General features: G+C 39.1%; 1 protein-coding gene across 7 annotated transcripts in view; it reads right to left on the bottom strand.

The window, feature by feature from the left end:
- Positions 1-2,128: 2,128 nt before the first annotated feature.
- pknox1.1 (pbx/knotted 1 homeobox 1.1) overlaps positions 2,129-18,577 on the bottom strand; it is a 32,201-nt gene continuing 15,752 nt past the window's right edge. For 6 of the 7 annotated variants that reach the window (XM_061926258.2, XM_061926263.1, XM_061926262.2 and 3 more), the window contains 8 exons: positions 16,933-17,104; positions 11,256-11,456; positions 11,036-11,180; positions 10,820-10,917; positions 5,592-5,720; positions 5,442-5,518; positions 5,190-5,356; positions 2,129-3,673 (listed from right to left, as the gene is read on the bottom strand). In XM_061926258.2, the coding sequence (XP_061782242.1) occupies positions 3,477-3,673; positions 5,190-5,356; positions 5,442-5,518; positions 5,592-5,720; positions 10,820-10,917; positions 11,036-11,180; positions 11,256-11,456; positions 16,933-17,104 (1,186 nt within the window). In that variant the 3' untranslated portion in view covers positions 2,129-3,476. The remainder of the gene's footprint in view (positions 3,674-5,189; positions 5,357-5,441; positions 5,519-5,591; positions 5,721-10,819; positions 10,918-11,035; positions 11,181-11,255; positions 11,457-16,932; positions 17,105-18,577) is intronic. The other variant, XM_061926264.2, reaches the window with a different exon arrangement.

Here is an 18,577-nt window from a genome sequence, read left to right as displayed (position 1 = left end):
CCCGAAAGGGACAAGCGGTAGAAAATTGATGGATGGAAATTAAATGTTAAAACAAATCTCTAAATTATTGATTAAATTGTGAAATAACTAAATGTGCAATTTTTCAATATATTGTTACATTTAATAACACATTTATGTGTTTTAAGGCCAATTGTACTTAACTAATGACACATTTAAGTAATTTAAAAAATACTTATTTATTTCTATTACAGTTGACCCTCCATCACCAGGTTCATGAATTATTTAAATTATGTATATCATGAAATAATACAATAAATAAAATAAAAATTAAATCTTTAAATCATTGATTAAATTGTGAAATAATTATATGTGCAATTTTACAATAAAGTGTTACATTTAATAACACATTGAATGTGTTTTAATGCCAACTGTACTAAACTAATGACACATTTAAGTAATTATATAAAGAATGATTTGGGTTGTTTTCTTATTTTGACCCTCCATTTCCAGGTTCATGGCATAAATCATGAAATAATATATTAATTAAAAAATAATAAATTAAATAAAAGAACAAATCACTAAATTATTGATTAAATATTGAAATACATTGTGAAATAATTAAATGTGCAATTTTACATTAAACTTTTACATTTAATACCACATTTATGTATTTTATTGCCTATTGTACCTAACTAATGACACATTTGAGTAATTATTTAGACGTATTTATTTTTGTCCAATTTGACCACTTCATCACCAGATCCATGAAATATTTAAATTAAATCCTTAAATACATTATTAAATAATAAATTAAATGTTGGACAGTACGGTGACACATGGGTTAGTGCGTGTGCCTCACAATATGAAGGTCCTGGTTCGATCCTGGGCTCGGGATCTTTCTGTGTGGAGTTGACATGTTCTACCCATGACTGCTTGGGTTCCCTCCGGGTACTCCGGCTTCCTCCCACCTCCAAAGACATGCACCTGGGGATAGGTTGATTGGCAACACTAAATTGGCCCTAGTGTGTGAATGTTGTCTATCTGTGTTGGCGACTTGTCCAGGGTGTACACCGCCTTCCGCCCATGTGCAGCTGAGATAGGCTCCAGCTCCCCAGCGACCCCGAAAGGGACAAGCGGTAGAAAATTGATGGATGGAAATTAAATGTTAAAACAAATCTCTAAATTATTGATTAAATTGTGAAATAACTAAATGTGCAATTTTTCAATATATTGTTACATTTAATAACACATTTATGTGTTTTAAGGCCAATTGTACTTAACTAATGACACATTTAAGTAATTTAAAAAATACTTATTTATTTCTATTACAGTTGACCCTCCATCACCAGGTTCATTAATATATAATGTAATTAAATCATAAATAATAAATGATAAATGGGTTGTACTTGTATAGCGCTTTTCTACCTTCAGGGTACTCAAAGCGCTTTGACACTACTTCCACATTTACCCATTCACACACACATTCACACACTGATGGAGGGAGCTGCCATGCAAGGCGCTAACCAGCACCCATCAGGAGCAAGGGTGAAGTGTCTTGCTCAGGACACAACGGACATGACGAGGTTGGTACTAGGTGGGGATTGAACCAGGGACCCTCGGGTCGCGCACGGCCATTCTTCCAAATCATGAATACAATTAGAAAAATAATTTAAAACAAATCTTTAAATTTTTGATTAAATTGTGAAATAATTTAACGTGTGCAATCATACATTAAATTGTTACATTTAATAACATAGTTATGTATTTTAATGCCAATTGTACTTAACACATTTAATTTTATAAATGTATTTCTTCCCATTTGACCCTCCATCACCAGGTTCATGATCAATTTAAATTTACTCAATCATGAAATATACATTAATTAAATAATAAATTAAAACATATCCTTAAATAATTAATACTTAAATTGTGAAATAATTAAATCTGCAATTTTACATTAAATTGTAACATTTAATAACATGTGTTTTAATGCCAATGGTACTTAATTAATGACACATTTAAGTAGTTGTCTAAAAATGTATTTAATTTTGTCCCATTTGTCCTTTCATTCTTAATGGGAGTCATTTAACCAGGAGTGGGACAAGACAATATTTTTTCTGAGAGTGAAAATCACCCTTGCCACTAACGTAGAAAGACACCATTCACCAAGGAGTTAAGAGATTGTTTATTCCAAAATAGAAAGCTCTAAGGCAAACCATACAAAGAGAAACGTAGTGCTTCATAAAAAGCAAGACAGATATGAGAAAGGACATCTCAGGTTTTTGCGACACATTTACGAAAACTCTCTGTTGTCAAAGGTACACGGACCAAATTACTGCGACTGTCGAACAGTACCACCGTTCCTAAGAAAAGGTGCCACAGTTTGTGCAGTAATTCTTGAGCGATCAAACATCAGAAATGTTTGGCTGATGAGTAGTGGCAGGGAGACTAACAAGTTCCAACTTGAGTCGTAGTGCATGCCAATGACGAGGGACGCCGTTCACCGCGGTCACATGTACATAAATAAAACAATGCGTGCTTCATGTAATAATTCAGTGTCTGTGTGTCCTTCTAACGGAAGAAGGACCTTGTGATTGCATGATCAGCGTAGTGTTCTGGATTGTGCATTTCATCTTTGAAAACATCGATAGCACTGTAAAATGTTAAAATGACAATGTATGATATACACAATGTGCTGCTTTTAAAAACAGTAACACAGATACTGTATTTACTGAAAGAATACAAGTCAAATTCTTCTGCAATTTAGCATATTTTAACCACTTTGTTTTGTGCTTCTTGGCAATAAGTCTTGAAAGAAAAACCACATACGGGTAAGGCCTTGTTAGTATTCTACCTTTAAAACCAATTTAAATAATTTTCATTCTATTCCTTTTTTAGAAAACTTCCAAGAACCCTGGAAAACAGGGTTATTAGCTTTATGAATATGTACATAAATATCCCTTACAAAACAGAACAAACTCATGAAACAAAACACTATTTTCATATGTATGAATATAAAAATAAGCATCTCTTTTTTTTCCATTTGAAATCTCCTCAAGAGCTCCGTTCAGCTGGCAGAGGTCCACGTGAGGGGTTCGAGTGCACACATCTACTCAAATACAAGCATGCAAAAAGACAAACCCTTACAGACGCAACCTCAAAATGTTGTCATCCAAACTTACAATCAGCTCAGGATTGGCAACAGGGGTCGAGAAAAACAATATTAATCCGGTCAAGATTTATTCAACTTGCTTGTGGTGTTTAACACTTTTCTTCTTTTAGCTTAAATATACAAAAAAAGTGCACTCTCCTACATCAAATAAAAAAAACCAAAAACATTTCTGAAATGAAATTCCTGATGTACACACACGCAGCATTAATTGGCATTCAGCAAAGTTGGATTTTCGGAAGGGGCAATTCTCTTAAGTCCTGTGTTGTGCTCTGTGTGGACGTGACGGGAGACCCATGTGACTTATTGGACACGTACTGTGGATGGAACTGTGAGGGGGAGTCCTCTACTGCAACGAGTCGCTGTTGTCGAGGCCCAGCCCGGCCATGTCTGCATCGTCGTCGTCGTCATCGTCGTCTTCGTCGCCGCTATCCCCGGACTCGTCTTCACTATGTCCTCCAAGCATCACTTGCTGCACTGCTAGAGTGGCGCCGTCTGACGTCAGACTCTGCAGACCCTCAACGTTCATCGTCACCAACGTACCTGAGAACCACAGAGGGAACGTTAACGTCTTGTGTCCGCCCTGAAATAGCAACAAGCTGACAACACTTTGTCCATTTAAAGAAAAAAAGAATCATGCAAAACAGATCATTTACAATTCTTAATAAGGTACAGTTCATCAAAAAAGTATGCGGAGCGCTTCACTTTTTCCACATTTTATGTTAAGCCTTTTTTCAAAATGGAATAAATTCATTTTTATCCCCAAATTGTACACACAATACCTCATAATGACAATGTGAAAATGTTTTTTTTTATTTAGCGAATTTATTAAAAATGTACATAAGTATTCACAGCCTTTGCTCAATACTTTGTTGATGCACCTTTGACAGCAATTACAACCTCAAGTATTTTTGAATACGATGCCACAAGTTCAGCACACCTATCTTTGGGAAGTTTGGCTTATTCCTCTTTGCAGCGCCTCTCAAGCTCCATCAGATTGGATGGGAAGAGTTGATTTGTAGCCAGGATGTCTCTGTACATTGCTGCATTCATCTTTCCCTCAATCCTGGCAAGTCTCCCAGTTCCTGCCACTGAAAACCATGATGCTGCCACCACCATGCTTCACTGTAGGGATGGTATTGGCCTGTTGATGAGCGGTGCCTGGTTTCCTCTAAACACGACGTCTGGCCTTCACGCTGATTAAATATTAGAATAAATTGTGAAATAATTAAATGTGCAATTTTACAATAAACTGTTACGTTTAATACCAAATGTATGTATGTTAATGCCTATTGTACCTAACTAATGACACACGAGTTCAAGTGTTGTCTCATCAGAGCAGAACATTTAGTTAATCATGGTCTGAGAGTCTTTCAAGTGCATTTTGACAAATGTTTAACTAAGAAATGGCTTCTGTCTGGCCACTGTACCATACAGGCCTGATTGGTGGACTGCTGCAAAGATGGTTGTCCTTCTGGAAGGTTCTCCTCTCTCCACAGAGGAATGCTGTAGCTCTGACAGAGTGACCATCGGGTTCTTGGTCACCTCCCTGACTGGACTAAGATGAATGTACAGAGACATTCTGGATGAAAACCAACGCTTCCCATCCAACCTATTGGAGCTTGAGAGTTGCTGCAAAGAGGAATGGGCAAAATTGCCTTTGTACCAAGCTTGTGGCATCGTATTCAAAAAGACTTTAGGCTGTAATTGCTGCCAAAGGTGCATTGTGTGTAACCAAATACCTTGTCACCTCTGGCTGGCTGCTGTGACCACAAACTCATACATAAAGTTGTCTGATACAGTCCCCCAATATTGTGTTCATATTGCCTTATGAAATGCATAAACGGACACATTCTAGAAGATGAATGCAATGTGCCGCCGTTTTCCGGGATTTCTGTATGTTGCGATCGCACCAAATTCAACCAATCCCCGAAAATTACGCACAGCCACTAAGAAAAGAAACGTGTACAACCAGTCAAAATGACAGGAAGTGACTGGGTGGGTTTCTTTTCAGGCATTTGATACCAGCCCATCATCGTGCCTGAAGTGTGCCACGTACCATCTGGCATTGTAAGTTGCTGCGGAGTGCCTCCCCCTGAGGCAATTGAGTCAGGCCAGAAGCGTTGCAGTGGCCGGTTTTGAGGTGTCTTCTTTTTAGTTTTAGGCGTTTCAGAGGAACTAGCATCTAACATGGGCTGTAGAATTCGCCTTCGAGCATTTATAAACCTGCAGGAACACAGAAACGTGGACTTCTTGCAAAACAGTATAGCAAAGAGAAGACTGTTTGGACCAACAGGTCAACTTGACTCACCAATTATTGACCTGTAGAAGTGTCAGATTGGTCTGACTTGCTATCTGCTTCTTTTCATCCTCTGTTGGATACGGATGCTACGGAGGGAAAAGACGACACTTTGTTGGATCTGGGTTTTGCAGTTCAAGATTGATGAGATCAAAGACTCACCCCAATGTGCTGAAAAAGCCACGAGCGCATGACGTTCGTAGCCTGCTTGGGTAAAACGCCACGTTTGTTTTTTGTCGAGCTGTCCTCGTGATTGAAGAGATTCAAGTCCTGGTGAAAGCGCAGCTGCAGCTGGGCAGACAGATGTCAGGTTAGCTAAAAGCTAAATTGCAATCCCCCTGTGTGACAGTTAAAGTTAAAGTACCAATGATTGTCACACACACACTAGGTGTGGCGAAATTATTCTCTGCATTTGACCCATCACCCTTGATCACCCCCTGGGAGGTGAGGGGAGCAGTGAGCAGCAGCGGTGGCAGCGCCCGGAATCATTTTTGTTGATATAACCCCCAATTCCAACCCTTGATGCTGAGTGCCAAGCAGGGAGGTAATTGGTCCCATTTTTATAGTCTTTGGTATAACTCGGCCGGGGTTTGAACTCACAACCTACCGATCTGTATATGGCTTTTGCATCCAATACTGTGAATACTTTTCATATGATTCGGTTCTTGGCTGAAATTTAAGAGATATAGTGGTACCTCTGAGTTTTTAAAGAAACTGTCTTTCGGAATGTTTATGTCAATCGAAGAGAAGTGAATTATATTTATAAAGCGCTTAACACAGTGAAACCCATTATCTACATCTACATTCAAACCAGCGTGGGGGCACTGGGAGCAGGTTGAAAAGGCTTGCCCAAGGACACAGCGACAGTGACTAGGATGGCGCAAGCTGGAATCGAACCTGGAACCCTCAAGTTGCTGGCACAGCCGCTTTAACAACCGAGCCACGCCTCCCCAATGATATGCTTTGGGCTGCGAGCAAAAATTTGGCAACAAGCTTCCCCCTAGTTGGCGTAACGAATGTCTCAGTCAATGTTCCCCCTAATTTTGTATGCGTCTGAGCAAACGCACCAATTCCCTCAGGAATTCAGTGCACCAGATGTGCAACATCAGACGTGCACACTGTGGCCACCTAGCAGCACACCTGTCCCAAACCTGACATCATCACAAGTTCAAATCTCTTCATATAATCAAATGACACTTGTTTTGATTAGATTATTTTCATTTATACTTGTTGTCAGTCAAATATAGCATTACAATTTTTATTAACATTTCTGTAATCTGGTAACATAATTTCATAATTATTATCCATAACTTAACATTCTAAATAAATGACAGTAGAATAAGCACACATCTGATCGGGGAGTGTGGGTGTACAGTACTTGTTTGTTTCATTCTAATAGTATCTGGAACCATTTACCTCTCTTAACTCTGCTGCATTGTTAGCTATAAGTTAAATAGCAAAACAGCAACACGCCTAACAAGTTTTTAATGACATTGATTGACTGCCTGTGAGCTGCATCACAGTTTAACCACCTGGCATTTACAGTTTGTGTGGTGTAGTCTAATGAGTGCGTCTGTTGTAGGGATGTCCCGATCCAGGTTTTTGCACTTCCGATCCAATACCGATACTGACCGATAATGGCCTATCCGAGCATGTATTAAAGTTTAAAGTTATTTAGCCTACTTAGTTGTCAGAATCATGTTGAAAAGGGTTTTAGTACTCTTGATAACAACTAGCCAGCTGAATTAGGGGAGTTTGAATAATACACAATGGTTGGTAACAAGAAACTGACCTGTTTATTCAAGGATAAACACAAAATTATACGTGACAAACAGAAATGGCATCATTGAACTAGGGCTGGGCGATATGGCCTTTTTTTAATATTGCCATATTTTAAGGCCATATTGCGATACACGATATATATCTCGATATTTTGCCTTAGCCTTGAATGAACACTTGATGCATATAATCACAGCAGTATGATGATTCTATGTGTTTTGATTGATTGATTGAGACTTTTATTAGTAGGTTGCACAGTGAAGTACATATTCCGTACAATTGACCACTAAATGGTAACACCCCAATAAGTTTTTCAACTTGTTTAAGTCGGGGTCCACTTAAATTGATTCATGATACAGATATATACTATCAGATATATACTATCATCATAATACAGTCATCACACAAAATAATCACATTGAATTATTTACATTACGGTATTTATAATCCAGGGTGTGGAGGGGGGCGCCTGATGTAAGTGTCAAAAAGACAGCCAAAAGAGTTTGATATGAGAATAAATCTAAAGTTAAAATATAGGGTAGAAATGCATCCATTTGCAGGAAATGTAGTCTTGATTTTCAACATTTTCTTTCAAGGCTTGCATGTCTACATTAAAACATTCTTCTTCATACTGCATTAATATATGCTACTTTTAAACTTTCATGCAGAGAAGGAAATCACAACTAAGAAAATCACTAATTTTTTCATACGGTGTTGATGTGGACATTTTTGCCTCGGCATTTTGATGGTGTGGGCGTGTGGCACCGAATGGAGATAAGCGTCTCGACAGACGTTATAATATTTGAACAATGATGACGAAAACTGTTTTCTCTGTCGTGTCCGTGTGTCGAAAATTGTTATGCGCTTATTTTTTTATTTGATTTTGTGCGTGGCATAGATTTGCCGTGCGCAGAGGACGTTTGAGCAGGCGCACACCTCAGCGGCTGCGCTAGCATCACAGCTAACGTTAGCCATGCTGCTACCTCTCTGCTCGGGGAGGACGTATACGTATGTGACATATGACGTGACAGTATGTGACGTGTGTAAGAAGGTGCGCTCGCTGTCTGTGAGAGGGAGACACAAGAAAGAGTGAGAAGAGCCTGTCGTGTAATGCCAGCAGCTAAAAGCAACTGCGTGAGATTCCACAGACCTGTGGATGTGTTGAAGGTGTGCTGAAAATGTGGAACGGAAATTACGGAGCAGCAGAAAAGTGGAATGTATTATTTAAATCGGTGCGTTGGAAAACATGGACCGGAGTTTTTTTTTTAACTGGATCTGGATCGGCATTTTTCCATGCCTTGCCGATAAGCATTTTTTGGCAAATATCGGCGGCCGATCCGATCCAAATATCGGATCGGGACATCCCGAGTCTGTTGGCGCAATAGACAGAGAGAGAGTGGCTGCTGTTAACACGATTGATGAAAAGGTTGGTTTCGGCTTGGTTTGTAATGCAAAAAATGACCAGTTTTGCCAGACAGTAGTTTTTCCCTAATGTTTTTTAGGTGTGGCTACAGTGTACAGTAAACAGTTTTGCTCAATAAAAGAAATGATCACTAACCTGTCCTTCTTAAGTGAGACCTATTATGCAAAACCAACTTTTCTTACCTATTAGTACCTATTTTGTGTACCGTATTTTCCGCACTATAAGGCACACCTTGAATGGCATATTTCAAAACGTTGTTCATATATAAGGCGCACCGGATTATAAGGCGCACCTATGCATCCATTAGATGGAGCTGCGCTAAAGGGAATGTCAACAAAACAGTCAGATAGGTCAGTCAAACTTTATTAATAGATTACAAACCAGCGTTCTGACAACTCTGTTCACACCCAAAATGAATAAACAGCTGTTTTATTATTTTCCCCGAGGTAAAGTCAGTGACGTGGTGTTTTGTTTATCTTTTAACAACAGCAAGGTATAACATGTAGTGCAACATTTATATCACATAGTGGAGGGGAACTTTTCCCTGATTCAATAAACACGTAAAAAACAGTGATACTGTCACGGTAAATCAAACGTTAGTGCAATCACAATATAGTAACACTCGAAATAGTGCAGAGCAATAACAATATATCAATAACTCAACGTTGCTCAAATGTTAATGTCACACAACACAACACACAAAATAAACATGTAAAGCTCACTTTATGAAGTTATTCCTCATCCACGAATCCCTCGAATTTTTCTTCTTCAGTGTCCGAATTAAACACCATTGATTCGTTTATGTTAAATGATCTCGCTGCTGCTCTATTCCCGTGTTCTACTGCGTGACTGATCGTCTTAAGTTTAAACTCTGCGTCGTAAGCGTGTCTCTTAATAGGAGCCATTTTTGGGTTAGAAGCGCTTCTTCTTCTACGGGGGAAAATGAAGTTGGCGGCTGTTTACCGTAGTTACGGGACCTAAACTTTATGAAAATGAAGTTTAGGTTTGTTGTGGCTCAATATTGGTCCATATATAAGGCACACCGGATTATAAGGTGCACTGTCAGCTTTTGAGAAAATTAGAGGTTTTTAGGTGCGCCTTGTAGTGCGGAAAATACGGATCTACATATGTCTTGAAATTTTGAAATCAAACCATGGAGGCACCTCCAACCATGGAGGTGATATCTTGCCTTCATTCATACTCCCTCCGAACGAGCCGTTTAGAATTTGCCCGATTTGTGACATTTTTCTAATTGGTCACGTCAGCGGATATCTCCTTATATGGTCAAGTTCGCCATTGTAGTCAATAAGTTCATTTTCCCCCTCTATTCTCTTGTGGGACAGACTGGCTCGTACGTGCACATGCATCCTACGACATTGCCATTTCAAATACAAAGCAACATATAGTTCTAACTTATATTTGTCAGTACACTCCAAATGGAAGCACTAAAACATGGCTGACGAGTAGAAGAAGCAGTCAAAGTGGAGGCACGTAAATTAAGTTAATCATATTCATATAGCGCTTTTCTCTAGTGACTCAAAGCGCTTTAACATAGTGAAACCCTATATCTAAGTTACATTTAAACCAGCGTGAGGGGGCATTGGGAGCAGGTGGGTCAAATGTCTTGCCCAAGGACACAACGGCAGTGACTAGGATGGCGGAAGCGGGGATCGAACCTGGAACCCTCAAGTTGCTGGCACGGCCACTCTATCAACCGAGCTACAAATTAGAATGCCCACAAAACTGGGCATCCTAAAGAGACAGTCAGAAAGCGTCCTCGAAGACAGTCTGGTCTGTCAAACATAATCTATGCCAAAATTTGGACCAAAGCCCCACCATTACATGTTATGTACACCACAAGGAATTGTTTAAATGTAGACCCGTTAAACACTGGGCATAAAACGACAAAATATGTTACATTTACATGGATGATCTTGGTACTGAAGGGGAGATTGTGAGGGTTACTGTAATGTATTTTTTTACAAAGCCATTAACGGTTTCAGAATTTGGGAGGAAAAAGAAAACCCACGCGTGCACGTGAGACCATGCAAACTCCGTACAGAGTTGTTCCAATGTAGATCTGAACCCTCGACCCCCTGTCTGTGGCCACCGTGAGGTCTATTTTTGATCTTTTTTGCTAGGACTGAAAACATCAAGACAGTCAAATATGGGAAGGACATATAAGTACCTGATTGTTTTGGACTCGTAATGACCCTGGAGAAATGGCTTGTGTTACGACCTGGCCCTGAGGAGTGACGACTGTAACAGGCTGATACACCGTGCTACCTGTGATAAAGGCAGAAAGGCATGTAATAAACAAATGATTTTGTACAAGCGTGAGCAAAGCAAGCTTCAATTAAGGGTCCTTTACATGCCTATATTGCAGCTGCGGTCGTGACAGTACCTGTAGGTGGGGTAGTATGCCATGAAGACATACCTGCGACCACCTGGGTGGGATTGACTGCTGTGACCGTGACATTTCCTTGCTGCAGGGCTGAAGCTGGCACCACAATTTGACCATGAGGACTCCCTGAGATGGAGCTGGGAAGCTATTTAGCAAAAGGCATTAAAACAATTTTAACACCTCGGCATAACCTTTTAGTAAAAACTTGTTTGTCACCTACCTGGGATTTAGTTGGTGAAAAACTTGGGGCCTGGCCTTGGATAGGCGAGTATGGGCTACCAGGATCTCCACTCAGCAGGGTCTCACTATTCATCTTAGTTTTGAGGCAGGCAATGTAGCGGCTGCAGAAGTCCTTGCACAGGTCACTCACTTTTTCTAGCTCCAGCAGGTGGATTCGCAGTACCTGGATGGCTTTTACCATCTGCAGTGCACAAAAACAATGTTTCACCACAAGTTCCACAGCAAAAACCTCATTCACAGCGAAAGAGAAGGCGATCACATGAGCAAACAATAAGGCTTTTGAACTTTCTAGTGAAATTACCGCAGGCAATATTACGATAAGATGGCAAAGGCCTAAATTGGAAACAAATATGGATTAGAGAATCCTATTTAAATGTCACAGGAGGCTTGAGCCTATCCCAGCTTTGGGCAAAAGGCTGACAACTCCCGGAACTGGTCGTGAGTCAATCACAGACAGACAACTCTCGCTGCCTGCAACTGAAGTCAGGCGAGGCAACCCTTAGACAATCAGTGACAAATGTCCTTTTAACATTACTGATAGTGTTTTTGAACATACTAGCAGCAACTAGAAGTATCCCGATACAACTTTTCCACTTAAGATACTGATATTGTTCAGATATCAGCATAAATCCTACATATTTTTATTTTGTAGTGTGTAATGTTATAAAAGGCTTGACCAAGGGAAATTATTTAGGGAATAGTGGGCATGAAAAACACTGACCTATTAATTAACCGTCTGGAATGGACTAATGGTGTTTTTAAATAGAAGAGAAGTAATAACAGTGGTAATTGTTTTTTGATGACACCTGATTACAATTCATTAAAGGGAACTGCACTTTTTGGGGGAAATGTTACCTATCGTTCACAATCATTATGTAAGACATGATGACGAATGGATTTTTTTTTTTTAAAGCATTCTAAATATTAAATACATTTGATGAAATGTCCGCTTACAATGGAGCCTGAGTCCATTCTGCCTATAGAGCCCCTAAAAAACATTCAAATACCTCCATTAGGGTTTTATACACATTATGTACGTATATATGTAATGTAGTAACGGGCACATTTATAACAACATTTAATATTTACATATTTTGATCATTTAAGCATATGCGGCACATTCATTTCTTAAACGCATAGTTGACTTGCTTTTCCCTTCATCACTGATTACTACTCACTGCAGACTTTATGACAGCCAACAAACATATAAAACATCACTTACTGTACAAGGTCTGCTGCAGCCGACTGCTGGGATGTTCGTAATTTCTTATTTAGATTAAACATTTTTCATAATCCTCACAAAGAAACGGGGCGGGGGAAACAAGCGGTGTTTGTGTCATTCTCGATAGTTCCAGGTCCTAAATGGCTGTAAAAGTGTCCCAATTTGTCGTATTATATCCTCAGCCATCTGCCTTTCAAATGAGAGGCATGATTTATGATCTAGAATAAACTTACAGGGAGCAGGGAAGCGAGGAAACAGCAGACCACTCGATGATGTAAACATAGGGACACACAGAACTGATAACGTCGCCGGTATAAGTAGTTCATCTGCGTTAGCGCTTGTAATAGAAATATCACTAATACTTGGTTAATATTCAAGTCCTAAAATGTAAATTGAGTATTGCTGGCGCTTTTTGAATAGTTATCAGATTTTATGGACGGAATATTGGAGCTCGCATTGGCTCTGTTATAAGCAGACTTTTATTTAGGTTTATTTAATATTTAGAATGCATTAAAAAAAAAAACCATCAGTCATCATGTCTTTCATAATGATTGTTGTTAAGCACATAACGCAGGAATTTGAAAGGTGCGGACAAGTTTGTTATTGGATACTTTATAATATGCTTCTGCCTTGGAACCTTTGTAGAATATGTGAAAGTAATATGCAACTACAATTATTTGATACTTGTTTATCTTGACAAATGTGCTGTTTTGGACTGCAATATTGTTAAGTCAAAGACACATGACAGACACACGTGTCGAGCTTATGTGCTATTGTGTGCCTAGCTGTTGTATAGATGCTAGCTCCTAGTAGTCTGTAACCTACCATGTTTATCTTTTTATCAATGACGTGACTAAAAACATAAGAAAAGACTAACCTTGTGTGTTTATTGGAGGACATTTAGCTGGTGCACAAATACACACACGCCGTGGGACTGCTTGTAACACTTTAGATGAGAGCGAAAAAAATCTGATCCTCGGTTATTGTGCTGATATTGCACCAATATCTGAAACGACTAGCTTATATTCAGCACCACAAGAAAAGATAACAACTAATAATATAAACTTCTGGTGAGAAGTTCACATACACTCATTTAATGTAATGAATGTTGTATCAATTTTGGGCCTGTAATTGGTTGATAGAATCATCACATGATGTTTGTCTTCAATGATATATTTAGAAGGTTGACTAATAAACCCAACATGTTCAAAGATTCACCTTCAGGTACATCTAACTAATAGAATACCATGGACAAGTTAAATCATATCAGAAAGTGAAACCCATAAATTATATAGATTCATAGTACATTCTGTGAAATATTTCAAGCCACAGATTGATTATGGCTTACAGATACTGAAAATTATGAATAATATTAATTAATGCTTCTTTTAACTAAACTGTCAGCTATTTGGTTAAAAACCATTTAGCATAAATTACAGCCTGTGGTAATACTAAAGTGTAAAGGACGCCCAAGTTGGTTTGATAATTGTCTTCAGATCATCTGTATTGTTGGGTCTGGTGGCTCTCCTTCTACTCTTGACCATACTACATAGATTCCGTATGGAGCTCAGGCCAGGTTTACTCGACAATCAAGTACAGTAAGACCATGGTCATTGAACTGAAAAAGCATCTCCATAAAGTTTGTCAGCAGAAAAACATGAAATGCTGTGTTGACTGTGAACTTTAGAAAACATAGTAAATCAACACGAGCAGATGACATAGCAGCCCAAATCATTATGGACTGTGGAAATGTTACACCAGACATGTGAATATCTACTCTTCCTCCACACTCTGGGACCTTGAGTTCCAAATGACATGCAAAATGTACGTTGGACCACAGAACAACACGGGCAGCGTGTCGATCCTGCTAACATCGATCCTCAGTCCCCCTGTGACCATCTCAAAGTATCCTTAACCAAGATACTGAACCCCCGGTAGATCCTGATATTGTAGGTGAATGTGGTAATAGTGTCAAAGCGCTTTGAGTACCTTGGAGGTAGAAAAGTGCTATACCATCCAATCTATATAATTAATTTACCATTTAGTATAACAGTGTAGTTATTTCCCCCCACATTCCAAGTAAGACACTTTTGATTTTGTCGTCTCTACTTCAGGAGCGGCTTGACACGAGGAATACGACATTTGTGGACCATTTCTAGTATCGGTCTGTGTGTACTGACTCTGGTCTCAGTCTACTCTTTATAAATGTCCTCCAAATTTCTGATTGGATTTTGTTGACAATCCTCTCAAACCTGTGTTTTTTCCATTTGCGGGTGAACTTTTTCCTTCGATCAACTTTCTATGGATAAGTTGGATACAGCAGTCTAACAAGCAGCATTTTTATCAATCACTTTTAGTGGCTTACACTCCTTGTAGAGGCTGTCAATGACTGTCTAATGGACATCTGTCGAGTCAGCAGTTATCCCCATGATTGTGAAGCCTACAGACCTAGACTTAGAGAACATGTCATAGGAAACCTTTGCAGATGTTTTGAGTTATTACATTAAATGTCGAGTTTCAGTCAAGTTTGATGTTGTCTATTTTCGAGCAAGGACTTCCTCCTTGGTGGGCACCATCACAGTTAACGGCGATGTACAAGTGGATTCACTGTGGAAAGTCACATTGGTGTTCCAGCAGTTACATGTTCATGGTAAGCTTGGGTCTTTGTGGTTTTTGAATATTTTAAGCAATTTCCTTTCATCTGAGGGTGACATATGTGTCTTCTTCTATTCCTTGGCAAAGTGGTGACACATCCAAATAACTTGTGTTTGAACTGATGACCTTGGAATCTGCAGTTATGTATAAATGGCTCCAGAACCTACTCAGTGTCCGCCCTGAGATCGGTAGGTTGTGAGTTCAAACCCCGGCCGAGTCATACCAAAGACTATAAAAATGGGACCCATTACCTCCCTGCTTGGCACTCAGCATCAAGGGTTGGAATTGGGGGTTAAATCACCAAAAATGATTGCCGGGTGAGGCTCCCCTCACCTCCCAGCGGGTGATCAAGGGGATGGGTCAAATGCAGAGGACACATTTCACCACATTTAGTGTGTGTGTGACAATCATTGGTACTTTAACTTTAACTTTTTAACTTTAAAAGACGTTCCCAACTTGGGTAAATAAACAATTTCAGTTTTCAGATCTACACGAGTCCCTTGGACTTTTCTATTGTTTCAAATTGTAAATCAATCCACAGAGTGTTGTCCAAGCAAGTATTTCATGCTGCCAAAGCAACACTACTCTATGCAGTCATTCAATCATTAGTTACTGGCGTATAGTTAATAAATCACTGACAAGACATTATTAGAGCTTGGCCTTGTCAAGACATAGAGGAACCTTCAGCCTGAATGTTTAATTCTGACTTAGGGTTGAAGGGTTAGCAAAATCCACGATTCGGATCTTGTCCAGGTTTTGTGACACGGTTTTTCGTTCAGCGTACATTGCTATTCCTTTTAACACTCCAGAATACTCCAATAATTCACCATAACCATTTATCAGTTGTGGTTCCTATAAAAATGTTGTATAAAAGAGAACTTAAAAATGGCTCCTAAATCGCTGACTGTTACTATCTCAAACAACAAATCTATATAATCTCTGTAACCACATTATTTGCCATAAACATAAAGTTAGCTTTATCAGCATTATAGCTTTGTTTGTTTAAAATTAAAACAAAAATATTTGTTAATTAAATGCAGAAATCCTTTACACTTAACAGTGAAATACATTGTTGGACAATTTAGACCAGTATCTTAAATCAAAGCATAACAATCTTGTAGCATAAACATACGAATGAGTGCTTTAGGAATAAAAATACTTTTTTTTAAAACCCATATTTTGTTAGCGCAGTCAGACAGGATTTTGCGCACAGCACTGTTATGTTATATCATGTCATGTTGGAAGAGGGCTGCTGTTCTTAGGAGTGCGTGACGGCTTTTCAAGTTTTTCAGAGCCGTTGACTCGAGGCTGTTTTAAAAAATTTTTAAAGTACCTCTCAAGTTACTGTCTTGTCTGTACTTTTATCTTGCGTTTCATTCACACAAACAAAAGCAAACGAGAGGTGTCATGGGTGTATGGGTTGTCCTGGCTAGTGTTAGCTTCTAGTTTGTTGGCAGATACAGCAGGTGTTAAGTTAAAGTTAAGTTAAAGTACCAATGATTGTCACACACACACTAGGTGTGGCGAAATTAGTAGCTATTTCAACTGTTTAGTTTGGGAGGGGTCGACTCAGTGTTTTGGGGACACATTGGAGGAGGTCCTGGACACATGAATTCCAAGGACAAACGTTCTTTCACCTCACGATGACAGCATTTCAGTCATATTTGTGCCACATTATAGTATTCAAGGTTTAACAGGCCAATTCCATGATTCCGTCCACACTGTTATTGAGATCAACAAAAAAACTGAAAACTCATTGTGATGAAGAGCTGTATCTTACCAAGTTGTCAAGTTCTGGGTCTTCACTGAAAAAGGGCTTCCCTTCCTTCTCCTGACAGCGGACAAAGTTCTCAATGTCCACATCGAAGCTCGCCGAGGTGATGCAGTCAGAACTAAGTGTGGACAGCTCACACTTCTCAAACAGCAGCGCCAACAGAGGGAAGAGGGGATGTCTATGAATGCAACACAGACACACAACACACACTTTCTTAGTCGTAGCGCTACCACAGTTCATCCAGAAAGTAATCACAGCGCTTCACTTTTTCCACATTAAATTATGTTACAGCCTTATTCCAAAATGAAATAAATCCATTTTTGACCTCAAAATTCTACAGATGACAATGTGGATTTTTATTTTTGTAAATTTATTAAAAATAAAAAAAGTATTCACTGCCTTTGCTCAATACATTTTTGATGCACCTTTGGCAGAAATTACAGCCTAAAGTCTTTTTGAATACGATGATACAAGCTTGGCACACCTATCTATGGGCAATTTCGCCCATTCCTCTTTGTAACACCTTTCAAGGTCCATCAGGTTGGATGGGAAGTGTTGGTTTTCATCTAGGATGTCTCTGTACATTGCAGCATTCATCTTAGTCTAGTCAGGGAGGTGACCAAGAACCAGATGGTCTCTCTGCCAGAGCTACAGCATTCCTCTGTGGAGAGAGGAGAACCTTCCAGAAGGACAACCATCTCTGAAGCAATCCACCCATCAGGCCTGTATGGTATAGTGGCCAGATCGAAGCAATTTCTTAGTAAAAGTTTGCCAAAATGCACCTGAAAGACTCAGAGCATGAGAAACAAAATGATCTGGTTTGATGGGACAAAGATCTAACTCTTTGGCACCATATTTGAAAGAAACCAGGCATCTTCAAATTGTTTTTTATGTCTGTACAGCACTTTGGCTAACTGGGGTTGTTTTTGAAAGTGCTATATAAATGAATAAACTGAACTGAACACCGCTCCTCAACAGGCCAGTACCATCCCTACAGTGAAGCATGGTGGTGGCACCATCATTGTGTGGGGATGTTTTTCAGCGGCAGGAACTGGGAGACTAGTAAGGATAGAGGGAAAGATGAATTCAGCAATGTACAGAGACATTCTGGACAAAAAATAACACTTCTTATCCAACCTGATAAGAGCTTGAGAGGTGCTGCAAAGAGGAATGGGCGAAACTGCTCAAAGGTAGATGTGTCAAGCTTGTGGCATCTTATTCAAAGATACTTGAGGCAGTAATTGCTGCCAAAGTTGCATAGTAAATACTTGTGTTATGTGATTTTTATTTTTATTTTGTAATAAATTAGAAAACAAATTTTAATAAGAACCTTTTCTCATTGTCATTATAGGGTACTGCCTGTTGAATTTTGAGGACAAAAATTAATTCATTCAATTTTAAATTAGGTTGTAACATAAAATGTGGAAAAAGTGAAGCGCTGTGAATACTTTCTGTATACACTGTATGTGCTAATTTCATCAAGTCTCTCTCTCATGCTCCATAGTATAATGCATATATGCATTATATACACTTCAGACTGCACTGATTTTCAACTGGTGCGTACCGGACATATCTTAAGTTGGTCGCAACTCTTTGTCGAAGCAAAAAAAACATTTTTTTTTCTGCTTTTATTTTGAAGGGGAATTGGTTT

The sequence above is a fragment of the Nerophis lumbriciformis genome, linkage group LG31, assembly GCF_033978685.3.
Source record: "Nerophis lumbriciformis linkage group LG31, RoL_Nlum_v2.1, whole genome shotgun sequence".
NCBI classification, from domain to species: Eukaryota; Metazoa; Chordata; class Actinopteri; order Syngnathiformes; family Syngnathidae; genus Nerophis; species Nerophis lumbriciformis.
Note: the sequence above shows the minus strand (reverse complement) of the source record. Positions and strands in the feature narration are given on the sequence as shown.